Here is a 23,942-nt window from a genome sequence, read left to right on the forward strand (position 1 = left end):
CAGCACAATTGATTAGACAATAAAATAACTTGTTTTGCCTGTTGTCTTCTTTGGGAAGGAAATGACTGAATGCAATTGAAATTGTAAAACAGACTCTACAGCTGGCTTCACGATGAGTATATAAATATTCTTAGTGCTCATCTTTTCTCAACATTTTTCAAATTTGTTATTTGTGTCTGTCATGGGTATAGGGGATGTTAGATTTTGAACTCTACCCTGGACACTGTAGGTTTTGCTTCAGTTGAGGAGGCAGCAGGTATGTAGTGCTGTGGGTTTTTATCAGACCTCTCATCTGAATGGTGCCTACAGTATGGTGGTTGAGCCACCTCAAACAGCACGTAATATGATGTTGAATGCAAATTTTTGAAAGAAAATTTGTTAAAAAGAATTTTTTCTTGGTTTACCACATAAAGGTAATTGTGCAGTAAATGTATGGATGTATGGCAGTGTTAGTGCCAATCATGGTGAAGTAACTGGAAGAGATGAATATGAATGTTGTAAGTCCTCTTAGTCCATTGAAGGACTCTTTGAGAGAGGGAGAGAACAGAGATACAGGGAAATAAGAGAGTTCAGCAGAAAGGCATTGAATAGTGGAAATGAAGGAGTAAGAAAGATACAATGATAATGAGAAACAAAATAATATAATAATTGTCATATACTCAGTGGTTTAGCAACATTATAAAAACAACATGTATGTAAATAACAACTAGAAGGAGTGAGGAAGGGGGAAGGGAGAGAGTGGAGGGAGGGGAAGAACTCAGAGACACAGCGTGTCATCCCCTCAACTCAGACAGAGTCTCCTTCTATCCAGCACAGGTACGTCATCTCACTCTCATTCCTACTCTATTTGATAACGTTTATGGATTTCATCAGGAATGCTATTCACAGAATATTCAGTGATAAGGGTATTTCATTTAGAAAGTCTGTTTATTGATCTCACGATCAGTACTTGTTATTCAGCATATTCTTTACTCAAGCTTTTTCATCAAAGTACAAATAAATCCCTTCTGTTTTATGACCAGGAGTTTAGAATGAGTTTCTGTGTCACTTCATTGATTCATTGATCAGAATTCATTATTGTTGAATAGTGAGAGGTGTCAGAAAGTTATACGAATGTCTTTCTCCTGTTTCCTTGTGTAGCCATCTTCAGACGCCAACATAGGAAGGATCACACAATGGAAACGGTACAGTACAGACCATGAATGCATGCTATTATGCCATAATTGAATGAGTATGCTTAGTAGTCAATGGAATAGTATTATGTAGCCTAAGTGTTGTAACAGATCAATGCAATATTTGTTTTACAAAATACAACAGAATACAATGGATGTGTAAATTATGGCACTTATATGAAAACATAACTCATCAGTGAGGGTTATATCCTCTTCTCTACCTGCCCTCTCTTACCATATACCCTCAGGATATGTGGTGGGGAACCCTTGGCTCTGTGCGTCCCTTCTCCAACTTCCGTCCAGAGAAAGACATAGAAGACATCCAGACTGCCTGCCAGCAGAAAGGTTCTTTTCACTCAATGCCTGGCCATTCAGTCTTTGCATTATGTTTTTCATGCTTATACCAAATTCAATTTACATTTGATATGGATGCTGATCTGTGGGTCTGACTATGAATAGATGTGAAGACCCTGGTAAAAATCATGACTAACCGAGACAACGCCCAAAGACGGAGCCTGGTCCAAGCTTACCTCTCAGCCACAAGCAAGGTACGTAGCATTCAAAAGTTATCTTTTCATCAATCAGCAGACTAGTCCCTCATATTTCATCAGATACTGTGACGTTTGAGCAACGTATCCTATGAATCAGTTCAGCTCTTTCTATCTGTATGTGTGCGTGTGTGTGTGTGTGTGTGTGTGTGTGTGTGTGTGTGTGTGTGTGTGTGTGTGTGTGTGTGTGTGTGTGACAGGAGCTGACAGTGGACCTGAAGAAGGCACTGTCTGGGGACCTGGAGAGGCTGATGCTAGACCTCCTGCTGACCCCAGATGAATTTGATGCCCAGCGTCTTTACCAGGCCATGAAAGTGAGACATTCAGAGAGGCATTATGCACTCAAAGCCTTATAGACCCTTTCAATCTGTTCCTAGAGGGTTTCCATTTGAAATGTTTTGAAATTTTTTGTCCCCCAAGTTACCATTAGTTCAATGTTGTTTTCTGTGCTATCAGAAATGCCTTAGGAATGCACCTGTTTTTTATGCAGTTAAGGGGTCTATATCAGATAAGCAGACAGACTGGCATAGCCAAAATTGTGGACTACGCCTTTAAGAGCACAGTTGTTGACAGACATCATCTTTTTATCGCTGTGTGGGTGACAGAGGTATGTTATTAGTATAGCACGTTTGACATAGGCTTCCCCTCATGTAAGAAAGATATAGATAGCCTACAGCGGCAGGCACTGTGATAAAGACTGACATGTGACTCTATTCATTCTTTCTTTTGTTCTCCTTGCCTTGTGACTATGCAATGTCAGTACTGTATTGCTAGGCTTTTATGGTCTCTCAGAGACATGGAATTAATAAATGTCTTCCTTAATTTAGTGATGCACTTAGATGCGTAGATTCTTTCCTGAACCATCAATGCCCTAATATATGATGTTTGTTCTCTGATATTACCCTCTGATGTTGTGTGTGACCTCAGGGACTGGGCACAGATGAGGAGACCCTACTAGAGGTTTTGTGCACACGATCTGCCATTCAGCTGAAAGGCATCACTTTGGCTTATAACAACAGTAAGTGGCTCCACTAGAAGTTATACCCTTATTATGATAGGTGAAGATACTGACAGGAAGTGTGGGGGGGTACAGGAAATGATCGGGTCAGATTTGAACTGGGGTCCCTGTGGGCACTTGGGCGTGAGCATGGTACAAGCGACGCTGTAGCCAGTTGCACCACAGCGCACCCTCCACTAGAGTTTTTATGTCCACTACAGTCTACACTCAGAAACAGAGGGTTTGATTTCATTCTTAGAACACCTTTAAAAACTTACAACCCTTTATTTAAGAGATTTTTAAATCTAGATTAAATCAGAGAACAGTTTAATATCCAACCTGACTGGCTATACTATCTGACATGCATGCCATTGCTCCTTATCTTAACAGTGTACAAGAAAGATCTGGAGAAAGACTTGGAGGGCGAGACCAGTGGAGACTTCACCAAGTTACTGCTCGCCTTACTCAAGGTACAGTAGAAGGGACGTTTTAAAGGAATTTCACCATGGTGTCGTGGATACCACCACGGGGGCGGTGGTAGTGTAGCGGTTAAGGAACTGGGCTAGCGTGCAGTAGCCTGAAAGTTGTCGGTTCAATTCCCAGCTTCCACCGTTGTGCCCTTGAGCAAGGCACTTAACCCCAAGTTGCTCCGGGGACAATGTAATCCCTTGTAATATAGTTGACATATGTAAGTCGCTTTGGCTAAAAATGCGTCAGCCAATTGTAATGTAATGGATAATGGTTTGCCATGTCAATATTCTGGGCATAGGTTACAGAGCACCTGAGCTTGCTTTTGCTATTTCTGTGTTTTTCGTTGCAGAAGGAGACTGTACCAGGATCAGTTGACCAGGATGTCGATGTGAGAAAATTATGTATTTGTTCTTGTTCTATCATTCAGTCCAATATTATGCAATGTATGGAATCAGAAGTTATTGTGTAAACCCAGCTGAAGCAATGTTACAGAGCCTTTACATAATTATTTTACTGATACATAAGAAAGCAATTTGGTAATAAGACAATCATATGAAGACATGATACTTTGGAACCTAATTATTTTGACTTGTGTGTATGTATTCATGTATGTTTCTGTGCACCACCACAGCGTCTTTCTGAAGAACTGAAGAATGAGAAGGCAAATGCTTCCCCTTGGATCAATACCCTAACGACCAGACATCCAGACCATCTTAACAAAGGTATTCCTTGCTTATTAATTTTTTGTGAGTCTGTTTGAACTTTAAGTGGCATTTATTCATGCATTCTTTTTGACATAGTGGACATAAATTGGCACGATGATGTGGTCGGTAGATTTGAGGTGCTGTAATGTTGCAGGCAATGGATAGGTTTAAAAACATTTGAGGGACTTCTTCCCTCGATAAAAACTCAATGAAACTCCAGTGAATAATCTGAACTATAATGTGACTTAGTGCTGACCAGACTGGAAGCAGATATTGGGCAACCAGTGGATGAGGCTTTGAAGAAACGTTTTGGAGGGTTTCTGTCTGGAGACCTGCAGTTGGGCTTGACAACACTTGGTGAGAGAGTGAGAGATCAAAAGAGAGAGCGAGAGACTGAAAGAGAGAGGGAAACAGAGCGAGAGAGAGCAAGCATTTTTTTTATTATGTCTCTTCTGGCTGTTGTTCTACAGTGCATTGCATACAAAACCCAGCTGCTTACCTGGCTAAACGACTGCAAAGCATGAAGGTACTCTACGCCTCCTCTCAACCTCCATCTTTTGATCTGTAAAGCTTATGCTGTGTGCTACACATAACATGCTGCACACGTCTTGTGTGTTATCAAGTGTGTGATTGTGTGTGTGCTCCCTAAGGGAGGCGTGGTCCAGGGTGTGTTGGTGTCACACTGTGAAGATGATCTCCTGATGGTCAGGGTAGCATACCTCAGAGAGACAGGCACCTCTCTATATTCCACTTTACAGGTAAACCACACACACACATACACACACACACACACACACACACACAAAGGCTTCTATAAGTAATGTCAATCTGCCTGATATTGTTTATTATTTATTATTTCTTGAGTTCTTTGCAATCAGATTGTGACACACACATGCATTATAACATTAGATCACTGTGGTATTGTAAGTTTGATTTGAGATTATTTATTGTGAAATACATTTTGTTACATTCCTTATAGATAGACTGTGTATTGAATATGTGTGTATGTGTACACACACACACACAAAACACACACACACACACACACACACACACACACACACACACACACACACACACACACACACACACACAAGGACATTCAAAGTCACAACATCCATTTAAATCAGTGTAATAGCTAAAATAAGATTCTCATAAGGTACAGGTACACCCACTACAAATGATATTACTCAGTTGACACATTTTCAAACACACACACTTTATACAGAAAAATCACTATCAATAACACACATATTCAATACACAGTCTATAAGGAATATAACAAAATGTATTTCATATTTGTATTTCTCTTTTTTAGTCAACTTTAGCATGGGTGTCCAAAATTTTGACTGGTATATATATTTATTTATTTGATACAACACACCCCAGTATTTTATACATTATTGATTCTTTGAACAGAATCAATTCAAAGGGGACTTTCAGAATGCACTGCTGGCTCTGTGCTGTGCAGAAGACTAGCTGCAAAGGGAAAGGACACCATGATGACAGCACATACTGTTTATCCCTGATGAAACTCTCACTGATATACCAAGATGAACCAAATACTTACTAATAAAGATTATTTTCACTTCTTTTCTTTTCACTGTTGAATACTTAATTTTTCACTTTCCATTTCACTTTTTAGTGTAAGCTGTTTAGTGTAAGATAGATAGATAGATATGTAGCGCCCCCTTGCCTAAATTACTGGCAAGACACCTAGAAACATGTGAAACACTCAAATATGGGGCGCCCTGAGTTCTTATCAGTTTTGGTGATAAAACAGCAGTAGTTTTGATCGGTTGGTTATGAGTTACCTTGTGAATATACTGTAAATACACCCTTTTAATCTTTTTAACCCAGTAAGAATATCACAATGAAAGAATGAATTTCCAAGAAAATGTCTTTACCTTTTACTATGAAAATAATTGTTAAATGAAATTACATGTATTAATAAATGAAATATCCTTGTTGTCTTTGTTTTAAATAAACCAAAATACACACTCAAAAGAGTGGGCACAAAGCTTAAATTAAACTCACAATGCTCTTATAGCAATGTACACTCACAATGAATGTGTCTTAGCACAAAACCTAAAATTCAAAGTTCTCCTTTAAACTTCCAAAATTACCCTTTAAAGTTGAAAATGTAAACCCACTTCAGTGTCCCTTCATGTCACTGTACATGCAATAGCAAACATTCAGTTCAAATGCAAAGTCACCAAAGACACTAGTAAATATCCTAAGCTATACCGGCTTTAAATCTAAACTAAATGACCCAGAAAAGTACCCCGTTGCAGGCCTGAACGTCGCTTGGGTGCGTTGGGGCCTGGAAATTAAACACTGGCCGCTTCACTCGAAGAGCAACATAAAAAGAAACTGACTCTGTACCTGATCGCTGCAGAGAAGTGAAGAGTAGAGTGTTCACGCGCTCACTGCATGATCACGCAGCTGAAGCGTGGACCTGTCGTGGCTCGTCCCTCAGCACTCGCATCCTGCATGGACTCCTGCCGCACCGAATCTCCCGGTCCCCACCGTGTCGTTGATCTCGGCCGTCTTGTCCAAACGAAACCCCAACTTCTCCGGCGATTGGGATGATTCTAACACAGTTCCCCAAGCACAGTTACCAGGTAGCCCACCAACGCTGTAGCCGACCCTCCTCACTGTCTTGGAACCGAGCGTGCTCTCGCGCTTGTCGCGTGCAGTAGGCCTATTCACGACTGTCTAACTTTAAACTTCTCAAATAAAACAAAGGAAAAGTGTCCCGAAGCACATCACTAAAGTCCGCTGCTTCATTAAGTGTCCTAGCCGAACACTTGGCTGCAGATTCTTTCCCATAGCCTGGAAAAGTTTTGGTTTTGCATATGCTAACAGGGAGAAACAATCGGGTAGACTGTCTTCTTAATCATCCTCCGACGAACTGAACACTTTCTCGCTCTCCTTCCGATTTCGCAACAGTTCAGGGGTCAGTATCCTCGACCAATCAGGAATTAGTAAAATAATTCGGCAAATATTACAAACAGAAATTAAATACAAAATTGTAGAAACAAAAGCATTAGGTCATAGGAATTTTACTAGAGCTTGTAAATTGCATTAAAACCATTTTTTAACATTTTAACCTTTTTAATTATTAAACCTGCACATGATTTGAAACATCCCATGTATTGAAATTAACCCAAAATATAGCACAGGGCTACAGATAGATAGATAGATAGATAGATAGATAGATAGAAAAAAGGCTTTGTTTGGGATTTGATAGCCTTTTAGCCATAGAGACAAAGCATCTCTGTTTTGTCTTTGACATAATGACATTGAATGTTTCATAGCACATAGGTTTATATGCACTCCTCACTTTAAAGAAGATTGTGGGTGTTGTTGAAACTATGGGACTTACAAGTTCACATAACCTCACATAACTGTTTCAACCATTGCTAATAAAATATAATACAATGTTGATGTAATCCAAAGTATTCAAAATACGTTACTAATTTGTAATCTCTTAGAATACGTAGGCTACAAAATACATTTTAAGGCATGTATTCTGAAATCTGTAGTGGAATACATTTTAATACATGTCCTGATCCCACCCCATCTCTTTCTCCCACTTGCTTCCTGTCACTCTCTTCACTGTCGGATTAAAGGCATATCTATCTATGAACAGATACAGTATGTACATAATGTACATCTAAAATGCTTAGATAGATAGATAGATAGATAGATAGATAGATACTTTATTGATCCCCTAGGGGAAATTCAAGAAGAAAAAATATATTCAATATAGTTCAACAATGACATATTTACACTTTCATGCATAAGGATTTGAAAATCTGTTGTCGTAGACCCACCCTGGTGAACTCTCATAATAACCTCACTGTTCATTGGCCGATGTCAGTTAAAGAGTACTAGATGTCATTTATATAAGTTAGTGCTGTCAGTTAAACGCGTTATTAACGGTGTTAACATAAACCTATTTTAACGATGTCAATTTTTTTAATCGCGAGATTAACGTTCATGTTGGTGTAACAAACTTTGTAGTTTTTTCACATGCTGTTGCAACAACTAGTAATGTTAGAACAACTCTCTGTCTAAATCTATGCTGCATCAAAGTGGGGAGCGAAAAGGGCTTATAGTAAACTTACTAAATCTTGAAACAAACGTGAATAAAAGGCACAAAATAAGGTTGGTGTAAGAGTTATCTGTGTGTTTATGGGATTAATGTGACCATGTTCACATGTTTTGCTCTTTCCAGTTTACTAACAGGAGTGTCACGAATGTATCGATAGGTAGGCACAGTCAAACTGCCCGTGGCTGACTAGGCTATAATTAAGTTCAGCAAGCTTAACTTTACATGTCATAACATCAACTAAACATAAGTCACACATTCATTCTATCACTTGTAATATGATAGCCCATTTTCTACAACTAAGTGAGATAATTAGTTAGCTAGCTAGCAAGCTAACCGGTTTGCATGGGATATTATGGTAAGTGTAGCTACATGCTAAATTTGTACAAGCCTACATGGGGTATTGCAAACGAATTAGTTTGGTAATGTACATCGTTTCGACATGAGTAAGTTACATAAACATAATTCTTCATAACTGCCGTGTTAGTAAAATTATTGAATGTCCTGTGAATTAATAACTAGATGTAACGTGATTACTAGCTGTCTTTCCCATTGGAATCAATGATGTAATGTTAACATGTTTTCCGCTAAAATGTGATGCAGATCAATGTATCTTTATGATGATGCTCTGTTAGTAGGCTACGTAAAGGCATGCTGCACACACTTGGTTGGGCTATCGAGCTGGCCAAAGAGAGTAGCCTAGGCTGACGCATTAGTTGTGTGCCGCCAAAGATTTTTTCACCTTCACTTGTTCTGTTATCAGCATTCCTCTTTGGCTGCTACTATTTGCGATGCACTCTGCTTTTGACATTCATTTACATTAGAATCCATTCTTTCAATACAACTCCGCACACCAGCATCGCACTTTGTCGCCGTGTAAATCACGATTCAGTTATATTTGGTCGACGCTGCTCCATAAAATCCATTGTTCATCCAGTGTTTGCCTGTTAAAAACTTGGCGTTGATGTGTGTGGCAAGTGACAGTGCACCATAGACTGTAGGCCTATAAAATGGCAATGCACTCATGTCGAAAAGTTCCTTATTTTCAACTAAATTCAAAGATAATGAATATAGTATGGATATAATTTCTGTTTGTTATGCCCTTTATAATGTGTGTAGGCCTACATTTTGTGCATGAACTTCTGTGGTAGCATTTATTTCAGTTTATATCAGCTATATTTCTGAAGAATATATTGTGTTGCCTCAGGTCTGCTGCACATATATACTTATACTTATATATATTAATATATAAGTATAAGTATATATACTCTTTTGATCCCGTGAGGGAAATTTGGTCTCTGCATTTATCCCAATCCGTGAATTAGTGAAACACACTCAGCACACAGTTCACAGTTCACAACACACAGTTAACAGTTAAATTTTCAGGCCACATGAGGGCAGCTTTTACCCCAACATGAGTGGCAACATGGGCAGCAAGCAGCTCAGCAAGCTGGCACTGATACCAGTGGTGCCCGCAGTGAAACAGGTCAATGTGTTCGGTTTAGTTGTCGTGGATGTGGTCATGGCTGTGGAAGTGGCGGTCTCTGGTGCTATGGTTTTTTCACTGGTTGCCTTTGCAGTAGCGGAGGTGTTGTCCGCTTCTGTGGTTGTGTTCAGTAATGTTTGTGCTGTAATGTTTGTCATGCTTTTGGCTGCTGTTTTTGATTCGACTGGAGCTGTGTCATTTGCTAGGGTTGTATTTTTTGCAGGCTGACTTGTGGTTTCTGCTGTGGTGGTTGTTGTGTTGTCTGTAGTCTGTTCTCCAGTGACTGCAAAGGTTGTCATCATGTGGTCAGGGTTGTCTGGCGTTCCTGTAATATTTGCTGTGGTTGTTGTAGCTATAGTTGTGACTGTCATATTTGCCATGGTAATATTTGTTGTATCTTTAATGCTTTTCATTGCCGCTCTATGAGATGTCCTTTTGGCTATTGTTTTTGTTTCAACTTGAGCTGTGTCATTTGCCAGGGTTGTTTTTTCTGCAGGCTCACTTGTGGTTTCTGCTGTGGTGGTTGTTGTGGTGTCTGTAGTCTGTTCTCCAGTGACTGCAAAGGTTGTCATCATGTGGTCAGGGTTGTCTGGTGTGCCTGTAATATTTGCTGTGGTTGTTGTAGCTATAGTTGTGACTATCATATTTGCCATGGTAATATTTGATGTGGTGGTTGTAATCTGTTCTCCAGTGACTGCCACGTCTGTCATCACTGGTGTACCTGTAATATTTGCTGTAGTTGTTGTAGCTATAGTTGTGACTGTCATATTTGCCATGGTAATATTTGTTGTGTCTTTAATGCTTTTCCTTGCCGCTCTCTGAGATGTCCTTTTGGCTGTTGTTTTTGTTTCAACTTGAGCTGTGTCATTTGCCAGGGTTGTATTTTCTGCATGCTCACTTGTGGTTGTATTCTCTGTAACCATTTTTCTAGCTAGTGTACGCATAGCTGTTGACTCTGTTTTCTGTGGAGCTGTGGTGACTGCAATGCTGGCTGTAACTGTAGCCATAGTTGATGCTCCCCCGGTGGTTGTTGTTGGTAATGCAGTTTTCACGGTTTCAGTTGTTGTGGTGTCTGTAGACTGCAATTCAAAGGGATGAAGAGTTGTTAAACGAATGAAGGGTTGTTAAAAATGGAATAATCTCATAGTTAACTTTAAATATATTCTGGCCTCTTAAAAACTTGGATATTTTCACTACCCTGAAAATGATGAAAGTAAAGTCTGAACATCTAGTCCTTTAACCTTGACAAATGCACAGGAAACAATTTGATGGGAGTGGCACGCCTAAGTGGCATAAAAACAAAACTGCTGTCCGTTAGTAGTATTTCTTTCGCATCAAGATGGGGCATTGCCAATGAATTGGGAAGAAGAGGCATGTGGGTGCCCAGCATATCAAATATCTCTGAGTTTAGTTTAGTTTGGCCTGTCAGCCTACACTAAATCTGGGTTTGTTTAAAAGGCCAATTTGTTTAAAAGGCCAAGATACAGATTTTCATCAATTTAATCTCAAAATTATTTCATAGCAGGGCAGAGCTCACTGAAGGACTGCAATAAGAAAGTTTTAACTTATAACACATTTTGAGAAAGGATGGGTTTGTTTTTGATAGACTAAGACATTTTGGAGGAATATACACCAGTAGTTAGAGAAAATGTTAGAAGGCAAAAGGAATATTCTAAAAAGTGTGCATTTATGAAAAATACCCTCAGAAAATGTCTGAAAAAGTTCTCGCTCTCTCTTTCTCTCTCTCTTACACACACACACACACACACACACACACACACACACACACACACACACAGAGCACATACAGATCTTCCATTTTAATTTATTTAAATTGTACTGTTACAAATACAATTATTATAATGCAAAGGCGTTTTCCTTATTATATTGAGCTAAATGTGCTATTGAAAAGGTACCTGAGTTATTGTAAGGCCCCATAGCACCATACTGCAGACAAACAGGAGTTTCATGCTGAGATCGATGGTCAGATGACAGCTACAGCAGACACTCTGAGAATCCTGATCTTCTGTTCTGAGCTGGTGAGGACCCAACTCCCTATCTTTTTCTGTGTGGTCTGCGGTGGCTTTCAGTGATTTCGGCTTTTATATCAAACCCCACCTTGGTGTTATGCCCTTTTTTCTTTTTTTTTACTGGTACTTCTCTGAGAAAACTTGACTGGAAGTCACTAATGACCCTGTGACATGCAAACACAAATACATGTACTACCATTATTGTATTTGCCTTGTGTTTCTCCCATAAAACACCAGACAGTGTTAGTATCACAGTCAAGACAGACAAATGGCAACGGCATGACCTGTTGTTTGGGTACACAATACAGTATTACCAATTAAGATGTGATAGCACCCTTGCTGATTTCCTTTTATTAAAATCCAGATTTCATCTCACTAAATGTTCCTCATAACAAGTTCTCCCTTAACCGTGGATATGAAGAGGAGGGTGTTTGAGGATATTATGCAAGGCCTGGCTAGAAGATAAGCAGAACCAATATTTGTTCACTATAGATTTATTAACACAAAGGTTTCCATAGTTAATGATGATGCTGCTGACTCATTCATTATTCTGATATATTATTAGTTAATAAAGTAAAATATTTACTTCCCAAAAACGGGTTAAATTAAAATTGGGCAGTGTAGTGATTAGCCTGAAAGGTTGTGGGTTCAATACCCGGCTTCCACCGTTGTGCCCCTTGAGCAAGGCGCTTAACCCCATAATGCTCTGGGGACAGTGGCCCTTGTAATATAAATTACATGTTAGTCAATAAATTAGCTAAATCCTTAAGGGATGCAAATTGCTGTAGATCTAGAGATGTGTACTGGGATGCTCAATTTGTGCAGTTGAATATGACGATGATGATGCAAGCTCCATGCTTTCAGATATGGATATGGTGAGTAGAATTGGTCACTGGAGATGAAACAACTATCTGTATGTTTAAATCACAAATAACACCAGGATTAATGTTTAAAAATGAAGGTATGAAAATTAACGGAATATGCTCTGCTGTGAGGAATCTGCAGTAACACATCAGATAAGTGACATGAGTAGTGCAACAAGACTTGTGGGCCACAAGGTGGGGACCATTTCAATGGAAACGAAACTTATCGTACTGGTTTAATAAAAACTGAAACTGGATGTGTTATCTTTCAGGGGGGATTGCTGATATATTTGTCTGGCAAATATATGATTGCTCTAGAGCAATCATATATTTGCCAGACACTTAGACCAGAGAGAAGTATGTTCAATATGGCTCAAGAATAGTGTAGCTGGCAACAGTGAACCTAACCTGTTACACAGCTATTAAAATCTTCATGTGAAAAAATAGGCCATATTTTCAAACCCTAGATGAAAGAGTAGTCTGAACATTTGGTCCTTTAATTTTGAAAAATGCACAGGAAACAATTTGATGGGAGTGGCACGCCTGAGAGGCATGAAACCAAAACTACTGTCCGTTATGATAGTATTTCTTTGGAATCAGGATGGGCATTTTCCAATGAATTTGGAAGTGTGTCGGTGCACAGTATAAACAGAAGAGCTCTAAATTTTATTCAGTCTCAAATGGCCAATCTAAAGTAGTCTACAATATATCCTGGTCCATTTTCCACAATAAAGAAACATCTTTATCAGTGTGGTTGGAAGGCAACTTTAGTTGGACTGGCCAAGTTAACAGTAAGTTTGGTTTAAAAGCCAAGATACAGATTTTCATAAATTAAATATCAAAATGATTATAGCCTAATACAAACACAGTCATGTTAAATTAAGCTAAACTATCTTGTTCTTCTATCTGACCAGTTAATCTTATTACTATGTGTCTTTAAAGAATGTCTTTTCACATACAGTATATGTACACACTTAGTATTTAATAAATTAATGATTAATTAACAGTGGTAATGAATTGTTTGTAATAAATGTGGCAGATACAGACATATATGCTAAATGCAAATACACTGTAAAAAATAATAAGTAATGGTTACTTGAAAAAAGGGTGGAAACTCGTTGCCTTAAATAAGTTAAGTAAACAAAACTTTTCTCTTCCAAGTTATGTTTACTTGATGTCTACAAGTAATGCTTAATTAGAAGAAGTTATCCTTACTTAAGACTTTAAAGTTCTGGTTACTTACTTCCAACTAGTAAAGTTTACTTCATGCCCTCGAGTAAAGCTTACTTGAAACAAAGTTGTATTTACTACTGTTAAATGAGTTACTCTTACTTTGAGTTGTAAAGGGTACTTTATGTTGGACAGTAAAGTTTACTTGCAGAATATACACAAATAGTTGGCACTATTAGATTAGATAACTTTATTGTCATTTTGCAGAGTACAAGTACAAAGACAACAAAATGCAGTTTGCATCTAACTAGAAGTGAAAAAAAAAGCAGAAAAATGCAATGTGATATACAAAGACAGGTGGTGCATAGACAGGATAAAAATATGCGGTGTAAACAGTAGTATACAGTTGGTTTACAGAAGGTGGTTTAGAGTAATATAAATTATATATAAATATGTGCAATGTATTAGCAGAATAAATATGGATATCGGTATGAACCATATAGACATATATGTACAGTATACAGCTATGTGCAGTGTGGTAACAGTACTGTAGTGCAGAAACAGTAACATTATAACAGTAGTAAGAATGCGTGTATGTGCAGGATGAATAGTATGAAGAGCAGTAGAAAATGCCATGTATAAGTGTAATTACAGTATGTACATTTGTAAATAAATAGAACACTATGGGTGGGATAGGGCAATTGTCCCATGGAGGGGTGGGTGTCCCCGTCAAGGTTTCCATGGTCATGGTGGACACCTCAACAGGCACAGGCAAGGAGGCATCGGGCAGGGGGCTTAGTTGGTTGGTTGTCACCCGGGATGCAGAGCTAGAGTTCAGTAGGGTGACAGCCGCGGGAAGAAGCTTCCTCTGAACCTGCTGGTTTGGGTGCAGGGAGACCTGTAACGCCTCCCAGAGGAGTGGGGTGAACAGTCTGTGGTTGAGGTGAGAACAGTCTTTGATGATGCTGCTTGCGCCTTCACGCAAGCATCACTTGCCCTGGATGGCCTTGATGGAGGGAGTGAGGAACCGGTGATGCGTTGGCCAGTTTTCACCACCCTCTGCAGTTTTTTTTTTTAAGTATTCTGGTGTAACCTCCATGTTTCAATCAGTAGTGTTTGAGCAACTGACCTCTGACTTCACATCCAAACAAGCACAACTTACATGTCCAGTTCATTGCTCTGCATTTTCAGTTTTCCAACTGCAAAAAAAAAAAAGAGGGCAAAATTATTATCAATATGCATCTATTGGCCATGTTTAACTAAAACAGCTGATTAAGTTTCACATTAAATGTTAAATTAAATTATTTCTCCAGAGACCTAATTAATACTGTTAAGCTAAAAATATTATGATTTGGCAACTTAATTTTCTCTATTGCTTCAGGCCTAGTACATTTATCACAATAGAATTTAAAATGTCAATCATCACGTTGGAATTATATGGCGCCATTTTGCACCTCAATAACGGCACATTCGTTCAAATTCCACACACTGCAACCTAAGTCCTCTTGCTAAATCACAACGAAAGATTTTAGATAAAAGACCATGGCTTTCTCAGTCAGTAAGGTTATGAGTCCAATTATCCTAATTGTTTTATCAATACAGTAGGAATATCGGCGTAAACCATACACAGTTTAATCTGTACACGTTTTTGAATCAACTTAGCATGCTAGCAAGCGTTTCTCATGAGAAATGGCTAACGTTAGAACTAAACTTCATTAAGAGAGCTCATGAAGACAACTGCTATTGGCAAATTTATACAGCCTAGTTCTAGACCCCAGGCGCCACCACTTCCTCATAACCCGATAACAAAAAATATCAAAGGGCTTGAATACCTAGAATATTTGTTTTCTGCTCTGCATGGTCTGAGGCAGTGTTAACTCGCATAGCTGCTATCAGTTAGCTGCAAACTGTTAGCAGCTAAGCGCGCTATATCGCCCACTTAGCAAGTTGAACTTAACATTACCCCAGCTGTTAATGAAACCCGATGTACAGTTTTGCACAAATGCTGTTAGTTCAACCTATACTGTAAACATTTGACACATTAATACATACTGTAAACTTACGGACAGAGCAAAGTCACTGGTACACTGTAAAAAATAGAGATGTGCTCTATCCAGTTTATATGGTTTTCTGAATCATTACCATGAACAAATGTAATGACTATACAATAATAAAGAAAAGCATGTTAAACCAACAGTTTGACTCACAAGTGTAACTAAACATGCATTTGTTTGTAAACTGAACGTGGAATTTGTAGTAACCAAGCTGTGGCGCCAAATCATTCACACACACGGGGTTTCCCATAGAGATATGAAGGGGTGCTGACAAGGCACAACGGCATCTTTTCAGCATAGCTACCAGAGCCAGTCTGAGCATACTCACTTGAAGACTTTGTGACGTTTGAACTTGGAAATGTAAGTTACTTCGATTTTTGATATTGCTTTCTAGTTATCAGGTGATGTTGAATAGCTTGTTAGGTTTCATGAAACACACCTCTACTGAAATGTTTTGTTTGTGTTAGAAACTGATTTTGCTAAGTCAGTTAACGTTAGTGTTAGCATCCATATTAACGTTAGTGCTAGCATCCTTATTCATTATCCATACAACATTAACGTTACCATATCCGTTATCCATACAACATGCCATTTCACGCCTTTAATGGCCCATAGATAGGTTGCACTATCCATTGGAATTGACACCGTTTCTCGTTGGTGAGTTTGCCTTACACAGGCATCATGCATGCACTTAGCACGTGAACAGATCACCAGCTCTGTCCATTGAAGTGGAGTTGTAGGTCATAGCACATAAGAGACCCTAATCAAAATAAACTGCACATTCATCCTATTATTTTTTGTTTGTTTGTTCGTTTTTGTATATTAGAATCTGACTGTTATGGTGCATAACAGTGTAAGATCATTGATTATGATTCTCCTCATGGCAGTTTTCTCTGTTCAATTCCAAACAATGCCCTCTGCTAAACTACGCAAAGATAGTAGTGAAGGCAACATGTTTAGCCCTCTTTGCAGACAAGTAGGCAACAACATGGAACATTCTTAACATATTGGGCTGTCATTGTGTGAAAGTGTATTTTATTTGAGTGCTATGGACATAGTGATGATTATTAGTCAGTTATTTCTCTGTTGTTAAAGTGATAGCCTACTGGTGACAATATAATATCAAGTGGTGTTGGGTAGTGATGTTTGTGTGGTATCTAGGTTAGCTAAATTATTTTTTTTAAATACAAGCATCAGCCTAATTAATGCAAATAGACTATTCTCTCTTGTGGTGTCTTAATATATATATATTTATAAAATGTCATGTTTTTATGTTTAGTGAGGATTGAATCCATGCATTGCAAGTTCTGCAGTTTTTCTGCTGACCAAGACGGCCTTGTTAGACATCATCAGCTTTGCCACAAGAGACGTCACCAGTGGCCATGTGTATACTCTGACTGTGTGTGTGTCTTCAGAACACAGGGAGCTTTGAAGTCACATCTATCGAGAAATCATCGCAAAAGTGCACCTATTGCTCAACAGTCTTTTACATTTAGATGTGAATGTTGCGATTTTCAACAAATATGTTCTCAGATAGATTTTTTGAAACATTTAGGAAATCACCTGAAAATTCAAGAAACGATTCAGTGTCCGTTTTTAGGTTGTGAGTTTAAAACAAACACATACTCCACTTTCAGCTCACATAAAAGTAGGAAGCATAAACAATATACAGTAAAAGATTTTAGAACAGTCATTCAACCTGTTAGTGCTGAAGCTGGCATAGCTGATGAAAGTATAGCTTCAACTTCACTTCAAGATTCCAGTTTTGAGTTTGAGGAAGACAGAGTAGATCATCTGGATTTTGAACAAGTTGAACACAAAGTGGCAAGTCTTTTCCTGTCTATGCAGACGGATCTACATGTCACACGTAGTGCAATACAAAAAATCGTTGAGGAAATCCGTGATCTATTCATATGCTCTAAATTTCTTGCTTTCCGGTCAGTTGCAGAAGTTCTGAAAAAGAACAACATTTCAACAGAAAATAATCTAGTTGAGGATATTATTGATTCTGTATTTACATCCAGTCCATTAGTGACTGGAACGTCTGTAAAAGGCTGTCTGTCTACTGACTACAGAAGGACTGGTTATTTTAAAAAAAACTTTAAATTGATCGAGCCAGTGGAGTATCTGTATAGGCAAGGTAGTACAAACTCTTTTGTCTATGTGCCATTGCCATTAATGCTTCAAAACCTGTTGAGATGTCCTGATTTTTTAGGTGCATTAGTTTTCAGACATGAACACTTAGCTGGTGTTTATAGATCTTTCCAGGATGGCCAGTACTTCAGGCAGAGAAGAGATAGTACTGATGAAGGTGTAGAAATCAGTTTGGCCCTGTACATTGATGAGTTCGAGGTCGCCAATCCTTTGGGAACTTCGCGGAATATCCACAAAATAGTTGCAGTGTATTGGGTCATCCTTAATTTACCAGCAACATTTAAGGCTGGTCTGACATCCATTCAGTTGGGAGCATTAGGAAATAGTCGTGATGTGAAAGAATTCGGTTATGAGAGATTTTTAGAGCCACTTATTAAGGACCTAAAGGTTATTGAGGATAATGGAATCCATGTTGAAGCTTTAAGGAGGTCTGTTGGAGTGAAAATATTCTGTGTCTGTGCAGATAATCTTGGAGCACACAGTCTTGCCGGGTTCCAAGAAAGTTTCATTGTAGACAAATTTTGTCGTTTCTGTTTGATTAGTCACAGTGAAATAGGGACTCCCAGACCAAGAGATTTCCTTTTGAGAACCGTTGATCAGCACGATAAGTTTGTGGATGAGCTCAAACAAAACCCAACTCTGAAGAGTGTAAATGGGGTGAAACGTGAGTGTGTTCTAAGTCAGCACCTGACTTCATTCCATCCTGTGACAGGATTCCCCCCAGATATATTGCACGACTTTTTTGAAGGGGTTATTCCAGTGGAATTGGCATTGTGCCTTTCAGATTTGATATCTAAAGGATTTTTCACACTGGACAAACTCAATTACTTCATCAGGTCGTTTCCATACAAGCACTCGGATAAAGTCAACAAACCTAAGGTTGTTAGGAAAGCAGCCATTAAAAACGGTTCCATTGGGGGAAATGGCCACGAGAATTGGGCATTGCTGAGGCTGCTTCCCCTCATGGTGGGTGGTTGTGTTGCTGAGAATGATCCATCATGGGAGATATTGATGGATCTCAAAGAGATTGTCCAAATTGTGGTATCCGACAAATTTACAGAGGAAACATTATCCTACCTCTCATTCAAACTGAAGGATCATCACTTACTTCTCAGAGACACATTTCCCAATTTTCCCTTCAAACCAAAACATCATTTTATTTTGCATTATCCGCACCTTATCCGCTGTTTTGGTCCGTTAGTGGATCTATGGACCATGCGGTTTGAGTCCAAACACAGTGTGTTCAAAAGAATTGCACATGATTTGCATAATACAAAGAATCTGGAGCTCTCTTTAGGTACAAAGCATCAGCAGTTTATGGCCTACTACTTAGATGGACAAAGTCTCTTTCAGTCTAACCTATACATTGAGAAAGTTAGCACTGTTCAGATTGGGTCTTTGAACAGTTCACAGAAATCTGCTGTGTCAAGAAAATATCCCTACAATAACACGGTCTGTCTCACTAGCAAAGTGCAGCTCTATGGAACAGAATATGCTGAAGGCATGGTTGTCTCAGCAGGGCAGTGCTATGGCCAACCAGAGTTTTTCATGATTGTGAGCATTATAGTCAATTCTGACAAGGTATCATTCTTGTCAAAAAAACTCACAGCATGGTACTTTGAACATTATAGGTCTTTTCAAGTTCAGTACAGTGACTATAGTGAAGTGGTTATTGTTGAAATTGACAACCTGAATCATTACTATCCCTTGGCAGTCTATTCCGTCGGAGGAAAGCTCTGGGTGACCCCTAGGACATACTTATGTTAAGAGAAAATGGTAAGTGATATTTACATTGCTCGCATGTTAAGTAGATATCATGATCATTTTCTTCACTAACCTGAGCAACTCTTTTACTTAGGCACTGCTACTTCGTGTTATTCTATCTGCTAATGAGGCACGACGTGTCAGACTTAACGAAGAGCCACAGTCTGTAGATGCACTGGTTGACTTCTTAAGAGAAAAACTACAGCTCCAAGGAGACTTTTCGTTGCAATTTGAGGACACTGACTTTGATAATGCGTTGTGTGATTTAGCAGATATAGCTGAACTACCAAAGGATCGTGCAGTCTTGCACATAAAGTGGAAACGTGTGCTTGTACAACTTAATGATTGTGACATTCTGTCCCTTGGATCTATATCGTCTCTGGACATGGCAAGTTCAGATTCTCTGGGGGGGCCTTCATCTGACTTTTCACCTGTCTTTTCTCCTGGTCCTTCAGCTAGCCCTTCTATCAACCCTTCACCTAGCCAGTCACCCTCAACTTCTGGAAACCTGCGCAGTGCTTCAGTGTGGCCTTCCCCATTTCCTATTCCTCCTCTGTCTCATGACATTGAACTGAGGTTGAAAAAAGGGCAATGAGGAATATGCAAAAACCAAAAAAGGCATAGGTGATGTGCCCAGGGACATGTCAACTGATATTCTAAACAAAATTACTCAAGCAAGTTTTAGTATTAAGGCTTACCCTGAGTCTCATGAGGTTGAATCCATTGCTGTTGCATTGATTACCAAGTACCCTTGCCTGAAGGAGGATGATGGAAATGGTTATGGCGGATGGCTTGTCTCCATCAGGAACAAGTTCAACAATTACAGAGCAAAGCTGCGGGATGCTGGTTGCACTGAGGTTCTTCTGAATAGCAAACGTAGGGCAGATGGAGAGACAACCCAGTTTGTCTTGAAGAGGCCTAAACGTGGCGAAATCAACCATTGTCCAGATCATCCTAATGACCAAGATGAAGCCTCACTGGAGGAACAGAGACAGCTTCTAGTGGAAGCGTCCAAGAAGGCAAGATTGGATGAGTCTCATCAAAGCGAAAATGGATATGACGTTCTCACTGAGGCGAAAGGAGGTTGTCGTTAAACAGCCCATGGTGGCAGAGTTGAAAGACAGATGGCCAGCTTTGTTCTTTAAAGACCAGGTAGGAGTGGCTGTAAATGCTTTAAAAAATTATAATGGCTATAGACACATTTTTACAGGTCTGTATTATAAATTCTCCCAATTGACTTACTATTCCTCTGTACATATTTGTTTTTTCTTGCATTTACTGTAACAGATTGTTGAGGAGTTTTTCCGTATTACAAACAAAGACTTACTTGGAACATTCAGAGCTGCAGTAGAAAAATATGCGCCCCTACTGCTGAATATGTATCGCGCCCTAAAAACAGAGTTTGGCAAGGACCTAAAGGAGATACTGAGAAAGCTTGATGATGAGGTGTGTGCACAGTACACTACAGTACCAAACAATACTTGTGTGTGATGAAATTGGACCTGTTGAATTACAATTAGTCTTGCTATTATTAGAGCTATCTTTCTATTGTTTTCTTTGAGACCACAAACATCGTCAGACACCGCAAGGAAGCAGCCATGAAAGGACTTCCTGTGTTCCTACATGAAGATCCCAATCAACTTTTCAAGCAATGTCTTGTAAGTATTAATGGTCATTAATAGAACTTAGATTTTTACAAGCATAGAGATACTGTAATTGAAGTCATTTGTAATTGAAGTCAAACATTTGATGATGGAAAACTAAAAAAATTGAAATGTTTATATCTGTTTTGCCCTTGGACTCCTTGAGAGAGGTAAGGGAAGTTAATTGTCTGCCTTATTTGATGATGGAGGTATGATTGCTGTGGGCTCTGCAGGGTGTTCATCACACAGCCCAGGGGAGCACTTGTGCTGAAGGATAGTGGATGTCACATTACCTACTCTGGCTACCTGTGATCGGTTGGTTAGGAAGCTGGTTATCCACTTGTATAGTGAGGTGTTGAATCCCAGAGCCTTGTTCTTTGTGACTTGAGTGAGGAGCCAATGTCCTTCATTGCCCTGTTATCATTGCATACTGTCCATAGGAAAAAGAATGGGAAAATGTGACACAACATGGATAAAGTTATGGACAGAGAAATAAAGCTGACCAAGTGGGGCACAGAAACGGAAGGTTCTATACCCAATTAAGTCAGCTTTACCTCCCTCTTCATAACTCGGTCTAGGTTATGCCAAATTTTCTCATTCTTTTTCCTATGGACAGCACCAGATAAGCTTGAACAACGGGACTATGGAGTCACCAGAATGGTCCTTCGAGAACAAAGATAAAATGACAGACAACTTTGTATTTGACATGACAACCCAATTTGAGATATAGAGGGAATGTCTAGCTCCCTACAAGACATGTAGTGTGTGTTTGTGTGATGTGAGTTTGAACTAAAAATCATATGTCCTCAAACAGGAAACTGATCCAGATGATGTGGCTGCCAGGGGGGTCACTGTGGGAATTCTGTATGTCCTTGAGGACTGTGTGGCTGAAGCCTCGTCCCCCAAGATCCAAAACATTGCACTCATCTTAGAGGAATCGATAGTAGTAGAGGACCTTCCGGATACTCCCACTGCCTTGGCTTACCTTCTCGGCCTCCTTTATGCACTCAATATTTCCTATCCTGAGGGCCTTAAGTACACCTTTGAAACACTTCAGAAGGTTTTCATGGACATTGGCCCAAAATGCTCTAACCGTGTGCGATCTCTAAAGAAAAAGCTTGGTGTCGTCTAAATGTTGCAAAAAGAAAAGTGAAATGAAGAAACAGGTTTTCACTTGGAGTCATCTCTGACCAGCAACGGGCAAACTGATGTGTTTTTGTGTGTTTATTACACCCATTTGTATTGTTGCAACAACTACATAGAGACTTACAACAGGGGTGATTGTTCTAGCAAAGTGTTACTGCAGATGTTTTTTCAACTTATACCTGAAAACTTGGCCATATTGTTGAATTCGAAATTTTGATCACTGAATTGAGTTTTGATCAGTGACTAGCAGCTTTAAACCACATTTCATGTGAAATTTAACACAGAACGTTTTCATGTTAATTCTCTTGATGCCCATAGTCAACTCTGACTAGCAGCTGGTAAGCAGCTTTGAATGACATTTCATGTGAAATTTAACACAGAACTTTTTATGTTAATTCTCTTGATGCCCATAGTCATGTCTGACTAGCAGCTGGCAAACTATTGTTTTGTTAAGTGTTTATCACACCCATTTGTATTGTTGTCTTAGCAACAAATACATACTTACAACATGTGGAATTTGACATGCATCTTTTTTTTTTTATTTATCAAGTAGTGAATGTTGTAGCAAAGTGTTAACTGCAGAATGTTTTTTCAAGTTATACCTGAAACATGGCCAAATCGTTGAATTTGAAATTCAAGTTCTGACCACTGACTAGCTTTGTACTTATTTGTGTATAGACTATGTCTGGTGTAGATTGATCTATTGCCCTGTTGGTTGAGGCCACCCTGTGCTTTCCATAGGAAAAAAGAATGATCAAATTTGGTGCAGTTTGTTTCAATTTCTATGAAACACTAGGTCAGCTTTTGCTGCCTGTCTATAACTCAGTCTGGGTTGTGCCAAATAATATGGTTCTTTTTTCCTATAGATAGTGCATGGCGACCTCAAACAACAGAGCTATATATATATATATATATGTACTGTGTAGGGGCTTACAATGTGAAATTTGATATGCATATATATATATTTTTTTTTTTTTTTCTACCAACCGAGTAATTATTTTAGCAAAATGTTACTGGAGAATGTACTTTCAAGTTAGATTGAATTTAGCCATATGTATCAAGACCAATAATTTATTTTTATTTTTTTTTATTTGAGAATTATTTGCATTGTGTCTCTGAATTTATTTTGTTTCTTATAGACATGTATTATTTTACATTTCTATACCAGTAAATCTCTACCAGTCTTGATCACAGTTAAGAATAAATTTCTGTAAGTCTGCATTTGTGTATTTGCTTTTGTAATAGCTGTAGCTTATGTAATGCAGGTTAAATGGGGGAAAATTAGTTTAGTCAACAGCGAAATCATTATATTACTTGTTAACATTTTGTACTAAGTTGTACTAAAAACTGTTAGTAAAGAGAACAGTATTTTTCTAGCTGGGGCAACAGTACTTTTGTAGTTGGGGCTACAGTATTTTTGTAGTTGGGGCAACAGTATTTTTGTAATTGGGGCAATCACATCACTGTTATCTCAACAAACAATCTTACATTGGCAGAATGATGAATTCTAAGTTGTGCCCATTTGGTAGAACAAACAATTGTCTGTAAAGACGACAGCATTTGTGTAGTTTGGAAAACACATACAACTTTATTGGGAAAACACAAACATGTTAATGCATAAGG

The 23,942-nt window shown here is 38.8% G+C and overlaps 3 protein-coding genes across 8 annotated transcripts; 2 read left to right on the top strand and 1 right to left on the bottom strand.

The window, feature by feature from the left end:
* Positions 1 to 713: 713 nt before the first annotated feature.
* On the top strand, positions 714 to 5,484 carry anxa14 (annexin A14). Of its 2 annotated transcripts, none has more exons than XM_048230449.1 (13): positions 714 to 816; positions 1,141 to 1,184; positions 1,421 to 1,517; positions 1,632 to 1,720; positions 1,921 to 2,034; positions 2,648 to 2,738; positions 3,108 to 3,187; positions 3,538 to 3,576; positions 3,820 to 3,910; positions 4,142 to 4,249; positions 4,363 to 4,418; positions 4,543 to 4,650; positions 5,312 to 5,484. In XM_048230449.1, exons 2-13 carry the CDS (start codon positions 1,176 to 1,178, stop codon positions 5,369 to 5,371), a joined length of 942 nt encoding a protein of 313 aa, XP_048086406.1. In that variant the 5' UTR covers positions 714 to 816; positions 1,141 to 1,175; the 3' UTR covers positions 5,372 to 5,484. The 2 variants fall into 2 exon arrangements, with proteins under 2 accessions (XP_048086406.1, XP_048086407.1); XM_048230450.1 differs by lacking the exon at positions 714 to 816 and adding an exon at positions 866 to 905.
* Positions 5,485 to 9,413: 3,929 nt separating this feature from the next.
* Positions 9,414 to 11,492, bottom strand: LOC125285703 (mucin-5AC-like). The gene is made up of 2 exons (XM_048230249.1): positions 11,412 to 11,492; positions 9,414 to 10,574 (listed from the first exon to the last, which is right to left on the bottom strand). The coding sequence occupies exons 1-2, from the start codon at positions 11,463 to 11,465 to the stop codon at positions 9,414 to 9,416; spliced, it is 1,215 nt and encodes a 404-aa protein (XP_048086206.1). The 5' UTR covers positions 11,466 to 11,492.
* Positions 11,456 to 23,225, top strand: LOC125285497. 5 transcript variants are annotated; one of them, XM_048229960.1, is made up of 6 exons: positions 11,456 to 11,534; positions 19,481 to 19,542; positions 19,625 to 20,682; positions 20,818 to 20,976; positions 21,093 to 21,188; positions 21,988 to 23,225. In XM_048229960.1, exons 3-6 carry the CDS (start codon positions 20,560 to 20,562, stop codon positions 22,303 to 22,305), a joined length of 696 nt encoding a protein of 231 aa, XP_048085917.1. In that variant the 5' UTR covers positions 11,456 to 11,534; positions 19,481 to 19,542; positions 19,625 to 20,559; the 3' UTR covers positions 22,306 to 23,225. The 5 variants fall into 5 exon arrangements, with proteins under 5 accessions (XP_048085917.1, XP_048085918.1, XP_048085920.1 ...); XM_048229961.1 differs by lacking the exon at positions 11,456 to 11,534 and adding an exon at positions 11,542 to 13,179; XM_048229963.1 differs by lacking the exon at positions 11,456 to 11,534 and adding an exon at positions 11,542 to 13,179 and having other exon boundaries at positions 19,986 to 20,682.
* Positions 23,226 to 23,942: the final 717 nt, after the last annotated feature.

The sequence above is a fragment of the Alosa alosa genome, chromosome 20 (genome assembly GCF_017589495.1).
Source record: "Alosa alosa isolate M-15738 ecotype Scorff River chromosome 20, AALO_Geno_1.1, whole genome shotgun sequence".
In the NCBI taxonomy this organism is placed as follows: Eukaryota; Metazoa; Chordata; class Actinopteri; order Clupeiformes; family Clupeidae; genus Alosa; species Alosa alosa.

What these genes read in the sequence shown, in the direction of transcription:
- LOC125285703 (XM_048230249.1), bottom strand. Translation starts at nt 11,465, where the DNA reads ATGAAACTCCTGTTTGTCTGCAGTATGGTGCTATGGGGCCTTACAATA. An exon ending in GGGGCCTTACAATAACTCAG is followed by an intron (nt 10,575 to 11,411) that starts GTACCTTTTCAA and finishes TTTGAATTGCAG; the next exon opens with TCTACAGACACCACAACAAC.
- anxa14 (XM_048230449.1), top strand. An exon ending in CACTTTGGCTTATAACAACA is followed by an intron (nt 2,739 to 3,107) that starts GTAAGTGGCTCC and finishes TTATCTTAACAG; the next exon opens with TGTACAAGAAAGATCTGGAG. An exon ending in TCCAGACCATCTTAACAAAG is followed by an intron (nt 3,911 to 4,141) that starts GTATTCCTTGCT and finishes AATGTGACTTAG; the next exon opens with TGCTGACCAGACTGGAAGCA.
- LOC125285497 (XM_048229960.1), top strand. Translation starts at nt 20,560, where the DNA reads ATGAGTCTCATCAAAGCGAAAATGGATATGACGTTCTCACTGAGGCGA. An exon ending in CTTTGTTCTTTAAAGACCAG is followed by an intron (nt 20,683 to 20,817) that starts GTAGGAGTGGCT and finishes TTACTGTAACAG; the next exon opens with ATTGTTGAGGAGTTTTTCCG. An exon ending in AACTTTTCAAGCAATGTCTT is followed by an intron (nt 21,189 to 21,987) that starts GTAAGTATTAAT and finishes GTCCTCAAACAG; the next exon opens with GAAACTGATCCAGATGATGT.